The 22718-nt window shown below is 39.1% G+C and overlaps 2 protein-coding genes, 1 long non-coding RNA gene and 1 other non-coding gene across 7 annotated transcripts; 2 read left to right on the plus strand and 2 right to left on the minus strand.

The window, feature by feature from the left end:
* Positions 1 to 5: 5 nt before the first annotated feature.
* On the minus strand, positions 6 to 1157 carry LOC104450293 (F-box protein SKIP23; the record flags this gene model as incomplete). The annotated part of the gene is made up of 1 exon (XM_039314613.1): positions 6 to 1157. A coding segment is annotated over exon 1 (1014 nt), but the record flags the coding sequence as incomplete, so codon positions are not given.
* A 441-nt stretch (positions 1158 to 1598) lies between these two features.
* TRNAD-GUC lies at positions 1599 to 1670 on the minus strand. The gene has a single exon. It is a non-coding gene; the product is annotated as a tRNA-Asp (tRNA).
* A 3215-nt stretch (positions 1671 to 4885) lies between these two features.
* On the plus strand, positions 4886 to 11111 carry LOC104450294 (probable alpha-amylase 2). 4 transcript variants are annotated; one of them, XM_010064795.3, is made up of 13 exons: positions 4886 to 5137; positions 5903 to 5986; positions 6146 to 6179; positions 6480 to 6517; positions 6816 to 6942; positions 7026 to 7252; positions 7555 to 7697; positions 7795 to 7907; positions 8154 to 8242; positions 8412 to 8534; positions 9321 to 9356; positions 10367 to 10465; positions 10551 to 11111. In XM_010064795.3, exons 2-13 carry the CDS (start codon positions 5969 to 5971, stop codon positions 10740 to 10742), a joined length of 1239 nt encoding a protein of 412 aa, XP_010063097.1. In that variant the 5' UTR covers positions 4886 to 5137; positions 5903 to 5968; the 3' UTR covers positions 10743 to 11111. The 4 variants fall into 4 exon arrangements, with proteins under 4 accessions (XP_010063097.1, XP_010063099.1, XP_010063098.1 ...); XM_010064797.3 differs by having other exon boundaries at positions 5907 to 5986; XM_010064796.3 differs by lacking the exon at positions 4886 to 5137 and adding an exon at positions 5168 to 5532.
* Positions 11112 to 18712: 7601 nt separating this feature from the next.
* Positions 18713 to 21429, plus strand: LOC104450295. The gene is made up of 2 exons (XR_001988641.2): positions 18713 to 19306; positions 19709 to 21429. It is a non-coding gene; the product is annotated as an uncharacterized LOC104450295 (long non-coding RNA).
* The last annotated feature ends 1289 nt before the right edge of the window (positions 21430 to 22718 follow it).

A 22718-nucleotide genomic window follows, 5' to 3' on the forward strand; every position in this document is an offset into this window, starting at 1 on the left:
TAATATATACGATTCCCCATGCTTCCAGGAAAATCCGATGCCAGTAACGCGAAAGAAGAGTTTTGCCCAATAAAGATCATGTAATCGCCCAGGTCTGACACCCACTCCCACCTGGGTTTATTTCCCAGCTTAAAAACATTAAATACCCTAGTCCTGTACACTGTTTGATCAAGCTCGGGCCAGAAATCGGAGTCCAAATGACGCGTAACTAACATGAGATCATCTCCTACAGTCACCAAGTACTGAATGTCCGCACCGAAATGCCTCGGCGTCTCGATGTACGAAACCCTCGGGGAGTCGCCATTAACATCACAAACCGCAATCAGACCGAACGTATTCACAGCATAGAACAATCCGTCCCTATATATAACATCCTCGCAGTAAGAATTCGCTTCTTCTATAAACCTCCAACGTTCATCGCCATCTCTACAGTAAGCCAAGTTGTTACCGTGATGGAGTATCGCCACGGCGATGAATTGGCCGCCCTTCGCCGGGCTCGAGGACAGGACCACCTTCTTGACGAAGCAGTCGCGCATGTCCTTCAGATTACGCGTCGAGAGCCGATGATCGCCGTCCCGGAGCAAGTACTCGCGGCCGACGTCGGCGAAATTGAAGCCGACGACGTTGGGGAACGCGTGCAGCGGAGGGAGGTCCATCTTGGCCCCGGTTAGGGGGTTCACGAGGGCGACGCTCGGCGACTCGTCGAGGACCACGAGCCAGCCGTGGGAGGACCCGCAGCGGCGCATGCGGAGGGACGCCTCGGTGATCCGGAGCACGTGGACCTTGCCGTCGAGGAGGCTGTAGAAGTAGCCGGAGCACGAGCGGCCGCGATTCTGAGGCTTGAACAGCGGGAGGAGGAGCCACGGGAGCTGCGGAGGGAAGTGGTTGGGGGTCTTCGCGGTGGAGGACCGCCACGCGGGGCAGACGGCGCGGAACCGGACGTAGTCGCCGTACAAGGGGAGCCTCCCGGAGATCGATTCGAGGAGATCGGACGGGAGCTGGCTCCAATCGGCGGCCATTGGTCCTTCCCTATTTTTCCGCCGGTGGTAATTTTTTTTGGCAGAGAAGCGCGACGGGAGAGACGGAGAAAGAGAGGGCCAAAATCAATCGACGACGATATGTCAATCTGTTGAGTCACGTCATGGATGATCGGGTCCGTTGTCTCCTGTGCGACCGTGGACCACGTGGACGGTTGGATGGCGCCGATTTGACGAGGAAACGCGAACGGCGGGAGTGTCTCGTGTCCTTGCAAGTTGCAATGCAATGGTGCAGCCGCCACCATCACTTTTCACGCGGAGATGGAGGAAGGAGCTTATCCACATAACCGCCGTGATGGTGTGCGACGGAGGAAGTGACGACAACAGATGATAAAAGCGTTAGTACAATATCATCTTCGCCCTCTTCGGTGTTTCATCAAATAGCTACTCTGCGGGAGGGTAGAACTCCCGCCAATCGATACGTGATGAGATTTCTGCAGTCGGGACGTCGCAGCAGCACCAATCAACACATGACGAGATTCCATCAGCACCTGAACGGAGAAGGAGACGGGACACGGACAGCGGTAGAGGAGCCAAAAATCCGAAGGACAAAAACAAAAACGCCGTTGCCGGGGATCGAACCCGGGTCACCCGCGTGACAGGCGGGAATACTTACCACTATACTACAACGACTTGTTGGTGACGAATGCTTGTAAAAAACATATATATAACATCTTTCAGTGTCGCTTTCCCTTCTATTTGTCTATTTAACGCTTTGTTAAACATAGTAGATTAAGATATTTTGTAGGATAGGATAATTAAAAATATATGATGAGAACCTTAGCTCTTTCTATTAATTTGAATTTTTTTTTAGCAATATTGGCTTTAAATTGGATGAGTCCGTCGACATGGCATCAATGTGAACACCAATATCCACGATTTCGTGCAAACTAATTTGAAAGAATAACCAATTTAGATAGGAAATATATAGTTTGAGCACTCTCATTTAAAAATAGAAAAAAAAATCTGATGACAATCATAAACAATTAAAGATGTTATTGACCATTTTCGATGACTTCTATGTGATAGAACATGTGTTATTATATCATTACCCTTTACCAAAAAAGAAAAAGAAACATGTGTTATTATTATTTGGAAATGGGAAATATCACTTCTATTTGAAGTGGCCTCTGATTTTTGCTTCTTTTTAGCAGTTGAAATTTAATTTAATTTTGTTTAATGTGAATAACTTGAAATTCACGATCGTTGCCACCCCTTTCTTTTATTTCTATTTCTTCGACGTTAAAAAAAAATAAAAAATCCATCAGATTTAACCATGACCATAATTTCTTCACATCCAAAAACATTTTCAATCCCGGTGTAATTTCACGATTGCAATCTTCCCATCTATCAAGAGGTGCGGATCTCGCTTTCTCTGCTCTCCTTCCAATGGGGATTCGCAATTTTGCATCTTTATCATCTTACACTTATCTTGCATCTTTATCAACTTCCACTTATTTTGCATCTTCGCTCGAATGCTCTTATTCGTGGCGGCATTGCCACTTGCGACGTCGTTCAATCAATGGCAGAGGAGGAGGGCTGAGTGCGGTGAGGCGGTGGAAAATAAAAAGGAGAATGAGAGGAAGTCCTGAGTTAGTAACGGGGATGGTGGAGGCATCGGGCCTTTATTGACATTTTCCAACAAATTCGCAAAGACGAATATTAGAGATAATTAGAAAATTACAATATCAAATAAACAAAAATTACGAAATACAAAAGTATCAAGCAAAATGAGAGTTATTATTTTGAGATATACTTAATAAGAAGAACATATTCATTTTCAATGTATCGTGAGAAAAAACGACAGAGTAAAATTACGATCATTACTTAAATGAACATTGAATATTAAATTTAGTAAATTTGAATGATTGACGTTGAGTAGCTTGAGCTATAGACTTATAGTCATGGCCAAAAAAAAAAAAAAAACCAAAAACCAAAAACATAGGCTAATGAAATTACATGTTCCGAAGGGAAGCCACTAGTCCTTGTACATTGAGCATGCCTTTTCTTCTTACTTTGCTATAAAGATTGCTTGTAAGCTGTGCTCCTCTTACAGGACAAGCATCCGGTCATTTTCAATATTCTATTTACTGAAAGGAAGAAGTAAAAAAATCTTCTCCTAGGAAAATGTAGAATAATACACCTACTGATATGAAAGGCAAAAGTGAGTCTCGTGGGTGGACGAAATGAACCAAAATAAGATTTTAACTAGACATCTCAATATTCTGATTGATCATACTCATAAATAGAGTTGATATAAGCTTTGAATGGAAGCCCCAATAAACGGTGGTAGTAATTTTAATTGGTTTAAGGTAGTGAAATTCCTCATGACATGAGTAGGGACCACGTGAATGGTACAATGACTACCCTACTATCTCCCAAGAGGATCTGATGGAATTGAATTATTCACGAAGATGCAGGTACCAATGACTAGATGGATTTTTTAACCGTACGAATGCTAACCTAATCATTTGTCAGTGCCCTAAAAGAGCATCTTATAAGAGCATTGAGAGTAGAACTATCACTTTGAATAATTCACTGAGATCCTAAAGCGAAGAATGGCAGTATCCAACTTATACCGATTTTAAATTAATTGATTTATATTAGAGGCATGATAACTAACTTTAATTACTATGGAATATGATGATAAATTATGAATTGACAGTTTAACGACCTATTTATGGAATGACTCAATTCAGTAAGACTGGTGAGTGATCGACAAGGCCAAAGGGCCTGAATAAGGGACGCCTCACGGTAGGCTTCTAAAATGATGAAGCGAGTAGGAATAAACAAAACCATGTACCAAACAACGAGAGAGCAATCACGAGATGTGCATGTAAAAAATTGAATTAACTAATGAAGGCGCATTTTGACGTAATGGCAAGTTTTGATTTGGAATTCCAAAATTAAGCAAGCTCAAGTTAGAGCGCTATCAAAAGGATAAAATCACGAGACTTTATATGCAACGAGACAAAATGGATAAAAGCATGACCCTCTTGTAGGTGGTGTATAGCATGGGATGAACAAAATGGAAACTGGTGAGCCTGAGGGCAGGGACTTGTCACTAAAGCTAGAGAGTTTAAACAAGAGAATTCATAGAAGGTTTTTAGGATGGCAAATAGAGTAGGAATGAACCAAATCACACACGAAACATATGAAGAGCGACTTCGAGATACCTATACACGTTGTGCGAAAACTAGAATTAATTCATATAGGCACATTTTGACGTAACAATTAACTTTGCTTTGAAACTCTTCACAAAACCATGAGACTCAATATGAAATAAATCAAAACAAACAATATCTCGAGTGACTTAATTTATATATATCACATGATGTTTATATTAATGCATAAATATGAACCATTCAAAGCATGTCCGTTTTACAAAAAAATGAATAATTTAAAAAAAATTCATTAAAATGATCGATCATATAACCTGTAAAATAAATAAATAAAAATTATTTTCATAATTTATTAAAATATTAAAATATAAATTATTATAGACAATGAAAATGTTTTTCATTGATTAAATATTTTAATTGATATAAGCGATTATTCTAGCAAAATATATTTAATTTTTTTTTTTTTTTGCAAAATAACATTAAGATGATTGATTTTCCATGCATGAAACTCATTATCATAATTTCGCAACCAATTACATAATTCATTCCATAGTCATTTTCTTGATAAAAGAAAAAAAAAAAAAAGGCACGCCCGTTCACGTCAACGTGGATCAGGCGGGCAGGATTTTTTGTTCTCGAATATAAATAATTTATCAAATAGATTTTTAATTTTATTATTTTTTTTAAATTTCAAAGAGCAAAAAAATAGAATCAGTTATCCCGATTAGCAGTGCTACCGAGCAGTGCCTCAATCATGAAGCTTCCTCCCACCCCACGGGGGGACGCCGATCCACGAAAGGCCATACGGAATCTCCGCCATGCACCGTCCACGCCCGATTCTCCGTTCACCGTCACCGTCATCGTCACCACCACCACCACCACCACCACCATCGCCAGCTGCAGCGCAGGATCCTCAAGGTCGTCACGCGAGAAGGTCGTGGCCGTCCACGATCAACGAGCCCATCACCGTCGGTAACGGTGCGTTTCCGATTCCCTCCGCGTTGGCGCCATGAATCGAAAAAGAAGCTCGGGACGGCGAAGATCCCCCTTCGCTCGCAAAAAGAAAAGCTGAGATTCTCGCTTTCCCTCTCGAATCTGACCACTCTCTCTCTCCGAGGAGAAAATTCGAAACGCGCGGTTGCCTGTCGCTGCTCGATCGAGTCGGTCCACTGAATTCGCATAAGTTCCTTCATTTCGATTCTCATGGCCAGAGCTGCCGATTCCGATTAACTGTTGCTTTCGTGGTCGCTCGTTTCTCTTTTTTCTTTTATTCTTTTTTTGTTTTCCCGGTTTTTCGTTATTTATACTCGAAGATGATCGATAGAGTCCTCGCCTGCGATCGAACGTCGAGTACGGTGGGGCCTCTGTTGCTCGTGAGTGCCCAACTTTCTCCGCGTTTTCATGTTTTTGTTCCGTCGTTTTGTCTGATTGATGAGTGAGCGTTTTGTTACTTCTATGCGTTCGTTTCCGCTTCTTGTTTGTTCTTTCTCAATGTCAGCTCAGCTGTTATCAAAGTAACAAAAAATTTTCGATTCCGTGGTATTTGGCGCGTGTATAACGAGTGGTCGCTTGTCGAGATTGGGTAGATGTAGCTAATTTGCTTGGTAGAAGTTACTGATACTAGCTGGAGGTACATTCTTGTAGCAGTAATTTTCTCTAGTCCTTGAGTCTGACTCGCCATATGCCGAGACAATTCGACGGAGTTAAATGTGTTATGAGGTTGTGTATTGCTTGTTGGTGCAGGCAGGACCTCAAGTGTGCCTCCATTGATCTGGTGTCAAATTTTGCAGCAGGACGGTCTGCATAGAGATGGGTAACTCGAACAATGTACGCATTCCAATTATATGATTTAATGTCAGTTTTTCCCTTCGATTTGAGGAAACCTGGTTTCATCATTCTTCTGAAACTACCACGATTCCCTGGAGAAATGTATACAGATTGCTCAGTTTTCCTCTTTTCTCACCTAAGAAACTGTGTTTACTGCAGGGCCATGTGGATGATAACCAGCATACTGATGTTGGTAGGGCTTCTTTTTCTTTTATTTCTCTTATATTTCTGAGATGCATTCTAATGAGCTTGGCATTCAAAGTTAGAAAGGCGATAACTAGAAGCACTGCAAAGAATTTCTTTGATGCCATTTACTAGTTAGAGGTGATAACTTACTGAAGTTAAAAAAGAAAAAAAGAAAAAATTAGTTCAAGAGAGGGAGGGCGGGTATTCAAAATAAGATGGAGATTACGTCCGAACCTATTTTCGGCTAGAGTTTCAGATGCATTGAAGTACTTGATTTATTATGTAATGTAATTCCCTGATTTTCCAGGTGCAATAATACAGAGTGGAAGAGAAATCCTTTTTCAGGTGAGCGTAATTCCACTTTATGGCAATAGTAAGTAATCAAGGATATGTTTTTGTTGGATGCCACTTTAGAAAAATGACCCCGTGGCAATTCAGTTAAAGGAAATGGAACTGATCCCGTTCAAACAAAAATTTTCTTCTACCTCACGAAGAAGACTCCAATGTGCACTGAATTCGATGAAGGTGCATTTGAGAGGGATGTTTTGTATGAAGCGTTGCTGACTAGGTCTCACTTGCAAACTGCATCGTGACATCTAAAAGTTCTGAAAGTCATAAAACTAACCAGAGACTTTGGCAACAGGGTTTTAACTGGGAATCTCATAAGCACGATTGGTGGAGAAATCTGGAGAGGAAAGTTACTGATATCGCAAAATCTGGATTTACTTCTATGTGGCTTCCGCCAGCGACTAACTCCTTTTCACCCGAAGGTTGCACAATAAACATTATCATCCAAAAAATTCCTTTTTGGAATAATAGTCGCCGTCTTACCACTCCTGCATTTCTGTAACAGGTTATCTTCCACAGAACTTGCATTCCCTCAATTCGGCATATGGTTCAGAGCATTTGCTAAAGACATTGCTCCAGAAGATGAAGCAACACAAAGTTCGAGCAATGGCTGATATAGTTATCAATCATCGTATTGGGACTACTCAAGGACATGGGGGAATGTATAATCGTTATGATGGCATTCCAATGGCATGGACTGAACATGCTGTCACATCTTGCACTGGTGGATTGGTAATAATATGAGCAATGCACTTCTCATTTTTATTGATGCATGATGATCCCACGTCATTTATAGAGGACGCCCTTGGCAATTCTGTGCATTTTGGCTTTGTTAGAGAAGACCTGATCACTGGGGTCAACTAGTGCCAAAAGCTAACTCATAAAACTGCTGTATTTTCATCTTGTGTCCTTCCTTTAGAAGCATCCTAAATCCTGGATTTAGTGGCCTTTAACATATGCGTGACGTACATTAGAGCAAGCTGTGTCTTTCGACTACAGAAATGGCAATGGAGTTTCTCATTAGTTTGTTTCAGGGTAGTAAAAGCACGGGTGACAACTTCAATGGGGTTCCAAATATTGATCATACCCAAGAGTTTGTACGGAAAGATCTACTAGGATGGATGCAATGGCTACGCAAAGTTGGGTTTCAAGACTTCCGTTTTGATTTTGCAAGGGGGTAAATTGCAGTTTGTGCTCATTTATCTTTCCCAAGTTTCCATATCCCTGTTGATCCCTGTTGAAGTACATTCATGTTGTCTGGTTGTTCCATTCAGATATTCACCAAAATATGTCAAAGAGTACATTGAAAGTGCAAAGCCATTATTTTCTGTTGGGGAATATTGGGACTCTTGCAACTACAGTGGTACCACCTTGGAATACAATCAAGGTATTTTGCTGTACTGGTGAATATTAGACTATCCAGTAAAAACCTCATGGCACTGTTTATGTTATCCATTTTGGTCCTTGTTTTTACTAACTAGATGATTGAAGTTTCACCATACTTGGGAGTAGGCCTGGATGCCATATGATTCTCGTCTGCTTCATTTTTGACGGAACTAATTTCTAAGCACAGTAACATCAGTGCCTCCTAGATAATACTAAATGCACTGCCACGTGCTTTAAAATGACCCAGATAGTCACAGACAACGAATTGTAAACTGGATTGATGGCACGGGACAGCTTTCTGCTGCATTTGACTTCACAACAAAAGGAATTCTTCAGGTACATTCTAAGGGTCTCGCTTTCTTAGTGATTGGATCTGACTTTGAAAGATATCATCCATGTATTTCATTCAGTTTTGTCGAGATAAGTACACACATAAACCATAAGGGAGATTATAACTAGAACAGGGGTATTGTTTACAAAAATTTAATTATGCATGTGCTTGTAGGAAGCAGTAAAAGGGCAGTTTTGGCGTCTGCGTGATCCGAAAGGGAAGCCACCTGGTGTGATGGGATGGTGGCCATCAAGAGCTGTTACCTTCCTTGATAACCACGATACAGGCTCAACACAGGTTCTTTTCTCCTCCCTGGTCTATTGTGGCTTGACTAGTTGATAGGAAGCTTCTTCTCACAGACTAGTTACTCTGGTGAGCTGAAAGGATTTGCTTTTAATGCGTGGGGTAGCAGTTGCATAGCATCACCTCACTTGTTTTCTTGTGGGATCTTCTTATCAACATCTAACATGAGAACAGCTTTATTTTTGAGTTTTTCCAGAATTCCTCCTTTCTCAATGAATGTCTGTAAAATTCATAAATGTGAGTGTGTTGAACTGACAGCTCAATCGATAATTGACACGATATGGTTGCCCATTGAGCTAGTGTTTTTTAGCTGAAAATTCCATGCAAGGACTCTTGTGGTCCCTGTCCGAGTGATTCTTGCTTCCTAGTTGGTTTTTCATCAAGCTGAATCAAGTTTGTGCTTTCTGACTAAGATAGATGTGGTGAAGCTAATAAGAATTTGGGAACATCAAGATCAAAAGGTAGTGTACGGTAATATTGCAAGATAATCTATCGATTTGCTACATTCTAGACAGAATTTCTTGAGTTGAATAATTTTCGTATGTATATAAGCCAGTTAAAAAAACTTGTGTGCTATCAAGTTATACGAGTTGACATGCTATTATTGCATTCAGCTGCAAACATGTATGATCAAATTTAATATGATCAAGAGGTCTCATCTTGGTGGAAACTTCAGGAACTGCCTTGAATGATGTATGCTATGGCAGAGTGCTGATAAGAATCTTCAATTATTCCAGAGATGAATAATGTGCTTATTCCACCACCATATTCTTTTTGCAGGCTCACTGGCCTTTCCCTTCAAATCATATAATGGAGGTGAGTGAAGTTGTTGTAGAAGTTGCTCAATTACTTGTGAAGTCTATTATAATAAACTTGAAATCTTCTCTCTAGGAGAAGATAAAGAATCTGCTAACAAGAAATTGTGTGGTTAGTGATTGAGTTGTCCGCTTGTGTAACTCAATTCATCAGGATGAATGGGGTGCTTCACTTTATCTGGTGTGACTGCATCGCATTTCAGCTCCTTGTCTTAAATCGACATCACCTGCAAATCCTTCTAACTCCAATTTAGGCCATTCTTCTTTTTCACACTTCTTGCTCATTTTATTATGATGGCAGTACATTCCGATATTGTTGTCTCCAGCTCTCCATAGATGGCAGCCTCCTTTTGAAAAAAATTAGCTTAGCTGCCTTGCATATACTTATCATCGCATGTACACTCTTTATTCTACTTAAGTTTGCCAACCATCTCTAGATTCAGAGCCTCTGTCTTTTCCTGTAATGTCATTCAGCTTCGAGTTTGATGAGGCAAAGGCATGCCTCAATGGAGGAGCAAGCCATTTTTTCCCGTGAGCATGAGAATACTGCATCTGTAGTGGATGGGCCTGTGTGTTGGACGATGCTTGCTCTTGTTGTTCTCCCTGAATGTATCTATCAATGTTTCAAGATTGAGAATGACTGATCTGATCATCCCTCGAGTTTTTGATAATGTGCCCGTCAATTGATGGTTATCTTCCATGTTCTTATGTTGGATTCATAGACGAGACTGCTGACCCTTCCAGTGTATAATCAATAAATAAGTTAGCTATCGAAGTTGAGCTATTCTGGAGTCTGTTAGACATCTGTTGGTTCTATTGTAACCTTCCATGGAATAAGAGTGCTCGAAAGCATGAGTTTTATTTTCTTTATTGTCAACTAATATTAGAAACATTTGTCTCTTTTTTCCAATCTGATCTTTTAGCAAGTCTATTAGGTGCAAGAACGAGAGAATGTTTGGTTTTCTAGATGAGTTCAGGCATTGTGGCTGAGAAAGTTGTCCAACTCTGCAGGGTTACACGTACATACTCACTCATCCAGGAATACCTACTGTTTTCTACGACCATTTTTATGATTGGGGAAACTCTATTCACGACCAAATTGTCAAACTGGTAAGATTTGTAACTCTTGGTATCTGCCTATCTGGTTAAACAGTTCTGGAACTAATCATCCTGATTTTCTTGTAATTATCTCTAGATGGATATCAGGAGGAATCAAGACATTCACAGCCGATCCCCTGTTACGATTCTGGAAGCTCAGCCAAATCTCTACTCTGCTATGATCGGCGAGAAAGTTTGCATGAAGATTGGAGATGGTACGTGGTGTCCATCTGGCAGGGACTGGACGCTAGCGACCTGTGGTCACGGATATGCTGTCTGGCAGAAGTAACGTTCTCATCGCAAGCTCATTTTCCATTCGTCTTCGTGTTCTCATGGGATATGAACACAGATTGGACCAAGAGCTCAAAATCCCCTGATTAGCAATAAGTCATTAGCATTGTTTCGAAAAGCCCCCTACTTCTAATTAACATAAATAACCCAGCTTAGTCATCTGGAGTGTAATCTGTAAGCCCAGCATCTGCATCAAGATTTCCAAATTAGCTATATAAATTACTGTGATATGGTTATATTATAGAGAAACAGCATTTAGTTATGACGATGCGTCTTCTATCAAAAGGACCTGTTGCAAGTGAAAGCCACAGGTTCGAAGAACCTTCAGAAACCTATATTTGTGAATGCAAAAGTACCCTCCTATTTCCACGGCTTCCGCTGCTCTATCCCCAGCCCGGAATATTTACTCTTGAAGGATTGGGGGCGTCACAGTCGATTGATGGGTATTTTTACTGTTACTTCATCTCTTTATAGGATCTCTCTGAAAATCTCATCTGGCAGAAAATGCAGATCTAACGTTAGAAAAGGATCCCAAAGCATATATGCCCATCTCTCGGCAGCATCATGCTGGAGTTGATAAACGTGGCTAAGAAATGTCCTCAGCAAAGAAACTTGGGTTGGTTTTGAGAGTTATACTTAGCAGAATTCGTTTCCCATCTTTAGTTCTTGCCTGAACTAGCAAATCGGATACGCAACCAGGTGATATGAGAGTTTCTTCTTCTGTGAAACAAGAACGAGAAAACCCTAAACATTTGGTCCTTAACTGTTTTTCCATCCGAATTCCGGCCTCTTCTTTCAAGATTCACGAATCAATTTCACAAAATCAACCGTGAATGATCTCGCAACCGCAAATACCCAAAAACCCAACGATTTGGAATACAAGGGAAACCAACACCTGACAATAGAAATTGAAGCGAGGACATTAGGTCATTTAACTCCAATGGGCTGCTAAATCAGCTATTTTTTCGGTTTATAAACGGCGGGAGCCTATTCGTAAACAGCACAAAAAGTTTCAGAAATCGAATTGGGAAATGAGAAAATCGACTTCACTGCTAGTGTACACATGTACAGCTGATCCTTATTCCTTTTTTATCCCTCCCTTGGGACGTGCTCTCGTGTCTCGACAGTCAACAATGCAATGTCTTAAGAATGTACTTGTCTGAAAAGCGTCTTGCCAAAGGGTCTCCAGGACACTGGCTAACCGTACTTCACAAAGTTCATTAGAAATGTTGGAAGATATGTCTTTAGAACATGCTTGTAAAGTCGCTACAGACGTTATAATGTGTTCATCTCTTGTGATCCCAACCACCTCCGCACGTTACAAGTACTAGAAAGACAAAGTATACTTCTCAAATTCTTCACGATAAACATCGTTGGATTTTCCGAGCAATGGAGGACGCAATGTTTATATCGACATGGTAAAAACTACTTTTCACTGCGCGCATTCTCGTAAACACGTGTCATTTATAAAACTGATTGTTCTTTCTTGATCGCCACAAATCGTGAAGATCTCTATTCAGAGTGAAAGCAATTTTTAAGAAATCAAGAAAATCTAGTATTTCATTAGCTAGCTTGATACGCTCAGATAGTAGCTCTTCCTACCACGGATTCGAAGCTACGATTGGACATAACCTAATAAAATAATAAGTGAATCCAACACGGGTCTGACCAGGATCGACAGAAATGATTGCCATTTGTGAAAAGTGGGGAGAGTAATAATCCCTGGCAACTCTCCTCTGTTGGATTGAGCGACAGCAGATAATGATATGATCCATCCCCAACACCTCCCAATCATGAAAGATGGTGCTTCTCCATGCATCGAGCTCTGCAATACCCAGCCATAATTTAATAACCAAGTCATGAAATATATAATTTCGAAGGTATGATTACCAGAGAAGCTGTTCCAAACTTTCGAATAAAGTATAAACGCATTCATTTGAAATATTTCTTTGTAGAGATGAACTTAAAAAGGGATTCACGTTTTTTGAGAAAGACTCTGGTTGGTGCTCAAATCCATAATTTTGGTCTAACACAAGGTAAACTTCTAGCAATACTTATAAGATATGTCAACTGGTAATTCTTGAAAAGATAAACCCTAATTTTCGACATAGACAACTCAGAATTCCCACCCAAAAGGCTCATGCGCCTTAGGAAGGATTTATTCCTGAAGATGTTGAGAAAAGGCCAATTCCCGCAATGAGGTTGAATTGGCAACCCCACCATAGCATTATCTCGAAAAGTTCCCTCCAGGAAAAGCAAGAAAGGAACACACCAGCGGAAATGGGAAAGTGGTCACTTAGAATTGCACTCTCCACAGGGAACAAAAGTGGATGAGCCTTTTGTGTAATTCTCAGATTTTATGCATCACGAGAAGGAATTTTCTCCGACCTGCACTCAAAAAAGTGCAGTGAGTGGCGCTTTCAAACCTTCATGCTCGAAAGGTCAACAAGGCCTTTCGTTCTATGGAGCAGAAGCCAATGAAAGAGCTCGGAGCTTTTATCTTCGAGTCTTTCCGACTGACCTCACGTGAGACAGGCACTCTCTCGAGTTTTCAACAGCATGCGTAAGAAATATTTTCAGAGCTTTCGCCGTTTGGTGATGAATTGGGAAATTTCAAGTGCTTAATGAGTAAAAAAAAAATTGTCTGTACATTTCTTATATAATTTTCAGTTTAGTGAGATAAGTGCATCTTTTGTTAAGGCTCTCGAGATGTCCACATAATTGGAAAAAAAATGAGTAGCCATGTAAGACCATAAGGTATTTTAAGAGATTTTGTTAGCAAGTACTTCAGAATTTCTAAATTGTAGGAGCATTCGTCGTCACGTTTTAAAAATTAAAAATCAATTTTAACAAAAAGTGTTTCTTGAAAACATGTTCAGCAATTATAAACGAAGATATTTACAATTTTTACTACACCCGCTTTCCTTGAAAACTTCTTAAGCATTTACAACGAATAATATTTACAATTTTTTATACAACTGCTTTCTTGCGCTGTGTGTAATGAGTTATTTGGAAATCGAAATGTTTCTTTATAAAATGAGTACCACATGAAAACTAAGTAACAAGACCCATAGTAAAAAAGAGTCATTTAAGAAAGCAACTTGCGTAAATGAAAAAATGTTTATCTTTTCAACTGCAATAAGGCGGAGAGATTGTTTTAGGGCACGTTTGGACTGACTAGCACTTATACTTTTTACTTTTCACTTAATTTAATATTGGAAGAAACATCTGAAACTTTCCCAATATATTAATGTTGACATGTGGATTCAAATTTAAAATTTAATCGTTTTATAATTTTCCAGACTTTGATGATATATATTTAAATTTTGGTAAAAAAATTAAAAGTTATTTTTGCTTAACCTTTCCGCATTATAAATAGTTTAAGTCTGACTCCCCAAGAGAGGGTCTCAACTTTTCTAGATGTCGTAAGCTTAACTCCAACACCATAGATATGAAAAGTTCTTAACGAAAATTATTTCCGTTTGGTCTCGAGATTCTGATGGTGTTCAAGCCTTCCTTTTCTTATAAAAATAAATTAAATTTAAAAGAAATGAAAAATTCTCAGGCCTTGGAATAATTTCAAATGCTTAATACAGCTGACACGCTATGTTTGGGAAAGTGGCCAGAATGAGAAGAATTAAAATATAGGTGGAAAATTTTGCAGAAGTTCTAAATTTTGCGAGTAGAAAGAGGAGGGAAGTGTTTGTTCTATGTTATGAAAAACCGCACATTCAAAAAATATTATACTGATTTTATTGTTTAGACAAGTGAGCCAATAAAGAAACATCTTTTGTCCATTATAAAGCTATTTTTTGCTAATTCATTTTCCTAACCAATATAAACAATCAAAATTTAGAAATTTACTTTCCGATTGTTGAATTTTTAAGAACCAAACAGAACTTTTTAAAGAATAGTTGGGAATGGAGGTGGCAGGTCCGAATCTTGTTCACCTTAGCGTCATTTTATTTTATTTTTTTAAAAACTAAAACAAGGGACGAAATATCACTAGTCTGTTTTCAAGTGACCCGTTTATTATTTAGGGATAATGAAACATTTATGCAGTTTCTCTTTTCCATTAGTTGATGTAGTACTTCGGTATAAATTTTGTCCACTATTAGATTTGGCAAAAGGAACATAGATATGTAACTTTAAATACCCCCCCAAAAAAAAAAAACCAAAATGAAGAACGAAAGAAACACCTTTTCAATCCGGATTCGGAGGCCAGAAAGATCATGTAGGTCTAGGGGGAAAAAGCGTTCGTTGCAGAACCTATTATGCCATTTGCAGATACCACGTTCGCATTATCTTCGAAACCTCAAATCAATGGCAGCGAAAGGCACTACAGATGCAAATGCAGCATGCAACGGACATCTCTCTTTTCATCTTCCCAATGATTCAATCATGGCGATCTGACAACACCATACCCACCAGGCCAGTGAGGACACAACCGGGCATGTCACTCTTCTTCAACTTTCTCACGTCAAAATAGAACAAAAGTCAATATCAGCAATTTCCCTTTTTCCGATTTCGAAACTTGAACTGTAAACAAAGGAAAATAACAGGGAAAAGGGGGGTTTACAATAAATAGGGTCGGGTGTTGGTAGATTTCATGCAATGAATGAGGAAGGGTTGGAGAGAAACAGTTCATTTGCTCGGTTGGCTTAATAAATACCCAAAGAAAAGAAGGGAGAATCCACATCGAAAGCGGATGATTTTCTCCCCATTATCCTTTCCTTCCCGGGGAATTATGAAGGTGCATTGAAGTGGGAGCTGGTGGAACTACGTTAAATGCTGTGACCAAGAAGTGAGAAATCAAAAGGTTTGTGCACATGAAAAAGAGCAGGGTTTGTGAGCGTGATGAGTGCGACGTATCACACGACAAAAAGAGATCTCTCTCTCTCTCTCCCCCCTTTCTCTCTCTATTTCCCTCCCTCTCTACATGGAGCACCCATATTTGGTATCTGCAACAGCAAGTGCCCGTGAAAAATGAGTCAGGAGATTTACGATAGTCGAAGGAACAGCAAGTTGAAATGAGCATAGACCGTGAGGGAAATTTGGACAACCAGGTTAACTACACACCCATAATCAAACCATATTCACTTACGCCGATCTTTCTTGAGCTTCTTGCGTGTGCTTAGTCCGAGCTATGAATTAGCATGGCATGAGCACATATCAAACCAAATAAACATAAAGACATCATCACTGCGAATACATGCATAATGGATCTTTCCTATTTGTAGTGACAATTTTGATTTATTAATATTTTTAGATCTTGCAACTAGCACATTGTGAATTTATTCAAGCACAAATAGATCTAAAACGTACTTCACGATGTAAATGTCAATATATAGAATCACGGCTTATTTTCTGGGCTTAAAATGCATATTTTTTTCATTTTGTAGCTTTTAGGGAAAGACTTTAGTCAAGCATAATAAAATCTTGATTGCTTCCCAAATAGACTTCCAGAAACGCATACGCTCGTGAATCATGGGGTCAGCTAATCTCAACGCACATCGTACGCGCATCATGGTTTTACTGATGAAAGCATGTTAAAGCGTTTCAATAAAAAAACAAAAGGCTACTAAAATTTTTTTACGTCCGTAACATCTGTTTTAAATCATGACGACGAAGGGAACATGCATTCCCAAAAGCAAAGTCGAAGTAAAAAGAGATGCAAAGACCTCTATCAGCATACCATAATAGCATAGGATTGACCTATGCTTTCTAACTTTTTAGCTCGAGACGAAGGTCAAAGCGTATGTTTTGCGCTGAGGTTTGAAATTTGAAGTCGGGAGCGGAAAGGGAAGTGGGGCATTGGGGAAACAGCCTCGGATACCACTCTCGGTGGCCATGACAATAAGAAGTAGGGACCAAAAGGAAAATTGCAGAATATGTTTTGGTTGGGGCCCCTCCATTTTGTTGGTCCAAAGTAACAAATCATTCACGTTTGTTTTCACCGTGGGCGGCACTGCTGAAGAAGAAATTTCGTGCCATTATCATGCACCCCACATCGCTTACTAGAGACTCGTTGTGCATCGCAAGGACAAATTTTAAAGAAAATTACCTGTTGGATATGACCGACATGTTTTATCGTGTCATCTGCGTGCCTGTGGCTGAAGATGTGTTCGAGAGAGGATGTTCATGTTAGATCATTATCGAACCACCGACGGGAGAGCCCTCAAAAGTAATCGTGTTAGTCAACAGAAGTTTTTGTTCATATTCTGATCTGCACTAAAGACAAAGGTATGGAAAAAGCAAAAGCGAACGGGTTAGAGAAATGGGGAAGGCGGAAGATGTTACTAAGCGCCGGCCACTAGCTCGAAGCAAAATCTTTCTACTCCTCATCATTGAGTCATTGAATGCAAAAGTTTGTCATTTTTCAACAAGTGATGAAATGAAATGACAGCACATTCATAGCCAGAACGAAATTTTTTTCTCATTCAGACTTTGATGGGGAATACGATTGGAAGAGAGGTCTCTGGGAAGGAACTTCCTCCTCTCGTGATTTGAAACTTTCAACAAAAGACGTAATCATGTGAATTTGGATCCACTTTTCTTTCTTAATTTCTAATGTTTTAGAATATAAAATTCAGCAATTATCCAGCGTTGAAAGGATATCTTTATTTAAATATATATATAAATCTTTGAATGTTAAACGTTATTAGAGCCTATTTCCACGATAGTTTGAAAGTCATAATTCCTTTTTGAATTTTAACAGAGAATGGGATAAAAAAACTTATCGTTTATTTCCGTCCTCTATCGCGAAACCCTTTTTTCTCATGTGAATCAATTCTTACTTTTCTTCCGGTCAAAGGAAAGAATCTCATCACCAGTGTCATTTCTTTCCTTGAAAGAATTGTATATATGATATTGTTAATGAATATGTAACACACTTAATAAAAAAAAATTCACTTTTCAATGCATTGATAATGTGTAACGCAAGAGAGGTAATCATAGAAAAAAGTAAGTTTTGTTTACTTTATTGTTTAACTTCTCTTTTGGCGGCTGTAAATATTGATGTTTGTACGCTTACGGTAATTCAAGATGTTATGCATCAAGGAAAAGTTATGTTCGAAATTATGAAAGTAAGAATATAATGTTTCCATTGTGTTTACAACAATGATTATTACCCAGGCAGCAATAATTTTGCTTTCCTTGAACGTGGGTGAATAAGTGCTCTTGTTAACGTTAGACACAAGGGATTGGAAATAAAAGAATGAATTGGAATTAGTGGGTGCTTGAGTAAACAAACACTCAATCCAAGAAAAATCAAGAAGTGAAAAATAGGTTATTAGAGAATTTTGTTGATGAGTATCTTACAATCAAATGTTTGATAAGAACTATTTGAATTTAAAATCCTCGATTTTGTATATTAGAAGACCAATCTGTTGTTGAAAAATATTTTATTTTCTGGAGTGCCTCGATCACCCCTTTTAACAAAGTCCTTCTAATAATTAGTGTACTATCAATAGTTATTAAGGCATTACTACGAGGAAAATACATGTTAAAATGCAATTTAAAACACTTGTTGAGCAACCCAATAACTTTTTTAAAGTATCCAAAGTATTAATTGGTCTAATGAGGACGTGTATTGATATTTAGCTTGTTTTAAGAAGTGTCCGGGAGGTATTTACTAACAAGATCAAATTTATCAAGTAACCATGCGATTATAATTTCGAAGATATCTGATGAATTTAAAAAAAGAAAAAAAGAAAAGGAAAGCAGAAAAAACACAAGTGAGTTGTTCATCAAAATCGAGGCGAGCAGTAAAAGGGGGAGGAATAACTATGATGATTCTTTGAACCTTCTAAATAAACCTACCTTTCCTTGGAATGAAATGAACCGTCTAATCTCTCTCTCTCTACCCCCGACATTAATTATATTTATTTTTAATTTGAACCCATCACCTACCTTTTCTCTCCTATTTATTCTCTCTGTCTCTCTCTTCACTGTACTTCCTCCCTTTCATTCGCCACCGTCAATCCATCTTAAATAACCCCCCACCTCATCTTCCCTTCCTCGCCAGTGCGGTCTTGTGTGTTTCTGTGTCGCGCACGGCACACGCGAGGAGACCTGCGCTCCTCGCTGTAGTAGTGCTGAACACGGCGCGATGGTTTCTTTCCCTTCATGTGGATTTGGCAAAGGGTTTCTTACAGAGTTTATTGGCATTCTGTCCACCTCCTCCTCCTACATCGAACGGGGAAAAAAGGACAAACGATGGAGAAAGAGCCCCGTTGTTTTTAAAGGGGAAAAAGAGAAATTCTCCCATGTTTTCGCTTGTTTTGAAGGAGGTGGGCATACTGCCAAGTGAGCTCTGTTGGCCTCTCTTTGTGAAAACCCTCGTGATACATATATCTCGTTTGTATTGATTTGTTCTTCCTAGGTTTTTGTTTTTGTTTTTTTTGGCCGGTACTTAATACTCTGATGGAATCAAAGATCGAGCGATGAAAAGAGCTCCGAAGGGACGATACGTCAAGGATCATCGCAGAAGTTCCGAGAAAAGCAGAAACTGTTCTTTCTGCTTGCGTGAAGTCACGAAGATTTGAGCTCGCCGCATTTACAGTTAGCTCCTCTCTCTCTCTCTCTCTCTCTCTCTCGCTCTCGCTCGCCTTAAATTTCTTTGGTGGAACCACCATAAGGTAAGAGGGTTCATCTCGGGCCTGTCAAATTACCCTTCTTGTTTGCTACCGAGTCCGATCATCATTTTAACGGGATTGGTCATCACTAGGAGCTACTCACTACAGAATGAGAGAGAGATCTTTGCTGTGCGTGCAAATGTTATTACTTTAGCATTAGCTATTTGATATTAGTACTGAGCAGTCAAGTTTACACTAGACCTTATGTCATATTTTGCGGAGAAAATATTTATACATGGAAATCTCTTTTAGTAGGCAGTTTATCTACTGATCATCAAGATGGATCGATGCACATGTTTTTTGATGTTATTTGATGCTTATTTTGCAGCCATCAATCACTGATGAGCATCTCTTTCAGTTGCTGGCTTGAGCAGAACTCGTTCTTAATTGACGATCTGGAAGGTTACTCCTGATCTCTCTCTCTCGTCTTGTCAGATGTTTACTAGGAGTAGGATCATGATTGAGGGCTGACAATCGTCACTAAGGTGGAAAGTGAAAACCTCCTTTGCCAAAAAAAAAAATAGAAAGAAAAAGAATTCAGTCAAACTTTTTGTAACAAAAATTGGAAAATTTTGCGAGACAGTCGGGTTTTTTTTTCGTTTTACAAAATTTCGCCGTATTACGATGTGACTGCAGTAATAACCTCATAACATTACTGCAGTCACATCGTAATTTTTGCATCTCTGGTCTTTTACTTAGTACTATCATATTTCTTGGAAATGTAGAAAGATAAACTTTTTTCGTTAAGAAATTTTCTGCAAAACTCTATCTGGAAATACCCAGTTCAATATTTGTAAGGATTTCTCATATTAGATATGGGTTTGATTCGAGGAAATATTTGTTCTCCTTGGTGTATCGGGTGTCAAAATTGGTAAGTGCGTGGGCTAGTTTTTTTTCCATTTTTTATGATTTCACCATGTTTGTATCTTCTATGTTGATACGAAACGAATTTACTCTACACCTTAAATGAAGTCAAAATTGGTAAGTGCGTGGGCTTAGGGCATACTTGTGATGTTTTCAAAGCAAAAACATCCTTTTACATTCCTGTCAAAGTTCAAAATATTATTCAAATCTTTAAAAAGTTGCCAAAAAAAATTGTATGCGTATTTTTGTGTTTATGCTTATGGATGTTTAAGATGATTTTGGTTTAAAAGAGTAGTCAGGATACATAAAATTTAAATTCAGTGAAAAGTAGAATAGTACTAATCTGTTTAGAAACGCTCTTTTTACTTTTCGTGAAGAATACTAACATATGCATTTCAGGTGATGGTGTCATTGTAGAGTTGACCCGTACCGTAGGTTTGCACAAATACGATTGCTTCTGCTATATATTTGCCTCAAGTTCAATGTTCTGCCTCCGTTTTTTTGGGTCAAAGAAAGATTGCTGATCTTGAGATGGAGATTGTTTGTAAATGCTTCATTTTAGCTCTAACCGGTTTTATAAGAGAAAGGAAAAATGTTGCTGCTGAAGTCTTTCAGAAACTTTATAGCAAATGATGCATAGCGTGCATCATGCTTATCATCTACAAACCATGTGAAGTGAAGGAGCAGTAATATGGAGTGGAAAGATGTGGATTTACACATCGAGCTCAGTGACGAGAATTTAGAGTAGAAGTTTGACATATGAAACAAGAAACTGGGGAGAAAGCGAGAGAAAATCTGTAGTCTGGATCACATGTGTTCATGAACGAACGTGATTCCTTTCACATGTGTTCATGAACGAACACTATTCCCTTCGAGACCACGTGTAATGTTATGCCCTTGTGTTCTCCTTTACAGTTGGGTTCAAGGAGACTGCAATTTCCTCACGCGTGCGCCCGAAGTCTAAGGTCTACTTTGAAACCCTGTTAGGTCTTCTTTCTGGTCTCGTTCTACTGTTGTTCAGCGGCTGAGGGGGTCCCTCTTCCTCCTCACCATGCATTTTCACGCTTCATATCTGGCTCCCTCAAAATGATTTCGTATTATTCCTTTTGACTTAGATGTCGTGGTTGAATGCTAGTCAAACACGACTTTGCACTCCCAAGACTAAGAAATCATGCGCTCCCACTATACATTATGGTGTTCCTCTCTCTCTCTCTCATGTGTTCCACCTTTGACCATTGATTGAAGAGCATGCAAATGGGTCAAATGATGTGCTAAGTAGGGCTGAAAATGACGACGACATTTATCATGACATGGTGGTTTTTAAAATATTCAATGTGTTCTTCGACTTCTGACAGGCGTTAGGGCCACAGACATCAGTTCTCGCGCCTTCTCTTGGGCTTCCTGTGATCAATTCGATTTGATGCACTTTGTTTTTTTCCGAAGAAAAGTGACTTTAAGAGTAGGCATAGTTAAAAGGGGATCGTTGATTGGGACCTCTTAATTTTTATCAGAGTAAATAATGATCACCTTTGAAGAGTTATCAGCTCCTCTTTCTGGTTCATTAAAACTAACCGCGTAAATTATTTGGGACGCAGGGCAGAAAGCTGCTATCTTCAATCATAGATATCAGCGAAAAGAGCAACAGAAAGAAGCCCAAGTTCAAGTCGATGAACAAATTCAATTAATCATGCCACACAAAAACTCAGACCGATGATATATGACCACACAAAAACTCAAAACGGATGATATGTGACCACACAAAAACTCAAATCAATGATATGCGGGCCAAATGTGTGATACGTCAATTGTTTCGAATCACACAAAATTTTTCCTAATTACGCACAATTTCTGAATTGGGCTTTTTTGGTATATGACAATTTGCGTATGCATTTCATAATCTCTTCCTCAAAATGTGAGGTATGGTCTCTTTAATCCCAATACCCTTGCAAATGAACATATCTTCTCATCTCCAAGCAATTTGTACACCACAATTATGATATTGAAGGAGATTTCTTTTGGAGCAAATTAATGGTCCATTGACAAATCATTAGGATGTCCTATACCTTCATTTAGGGGATCATAGAATAGTCTAAATTTGAGTTCACCGATATATCTGATAAGGGTGTAAAAAAGATATGAACTAAATTTCGAGTCTCTTTAAAGTTTAAGATAGTTAATAAAAAGCAGGCATTGTGATGGTTTCATTTTGAATCCAGCTGAAAATTACGTAAATCTTTTTGCATTGGGTCTCTTTCCGATTTGGGTGATAGTATGAAAAATTCAGCCATTGTGACGGTTAAGTTCGGTTCGCCTGAATGCTTCCAGATCAAAAACCAAAGCACTTTCGCTCCCAGAACTAGAAACTTTTGCAGCATCATTAGCAACCTCTCTCTCTATCGGAGGCTGATGAATTGAAGCTAAGCGGGAGCCACTCACTGGCAAATTATCGATTGATGAAGTAGTTTTCTACAACG

This window comes from Eucalyptus grandis, chromosome 6 (assembly GCF_016545825.1).
Source record: "Eucalyptus grandis isolate ANBG69807.140 chromosome 6, ASM1654582v1, whole genome shotgun sequence".
Classification (NCBI taxonomy): Eukaryota; Viridiplantae; Streptophyta; class Magnoliopsida; order Myrtales; family Myrtaceae; genus Eucalyptus; species Eucalyptus grandis.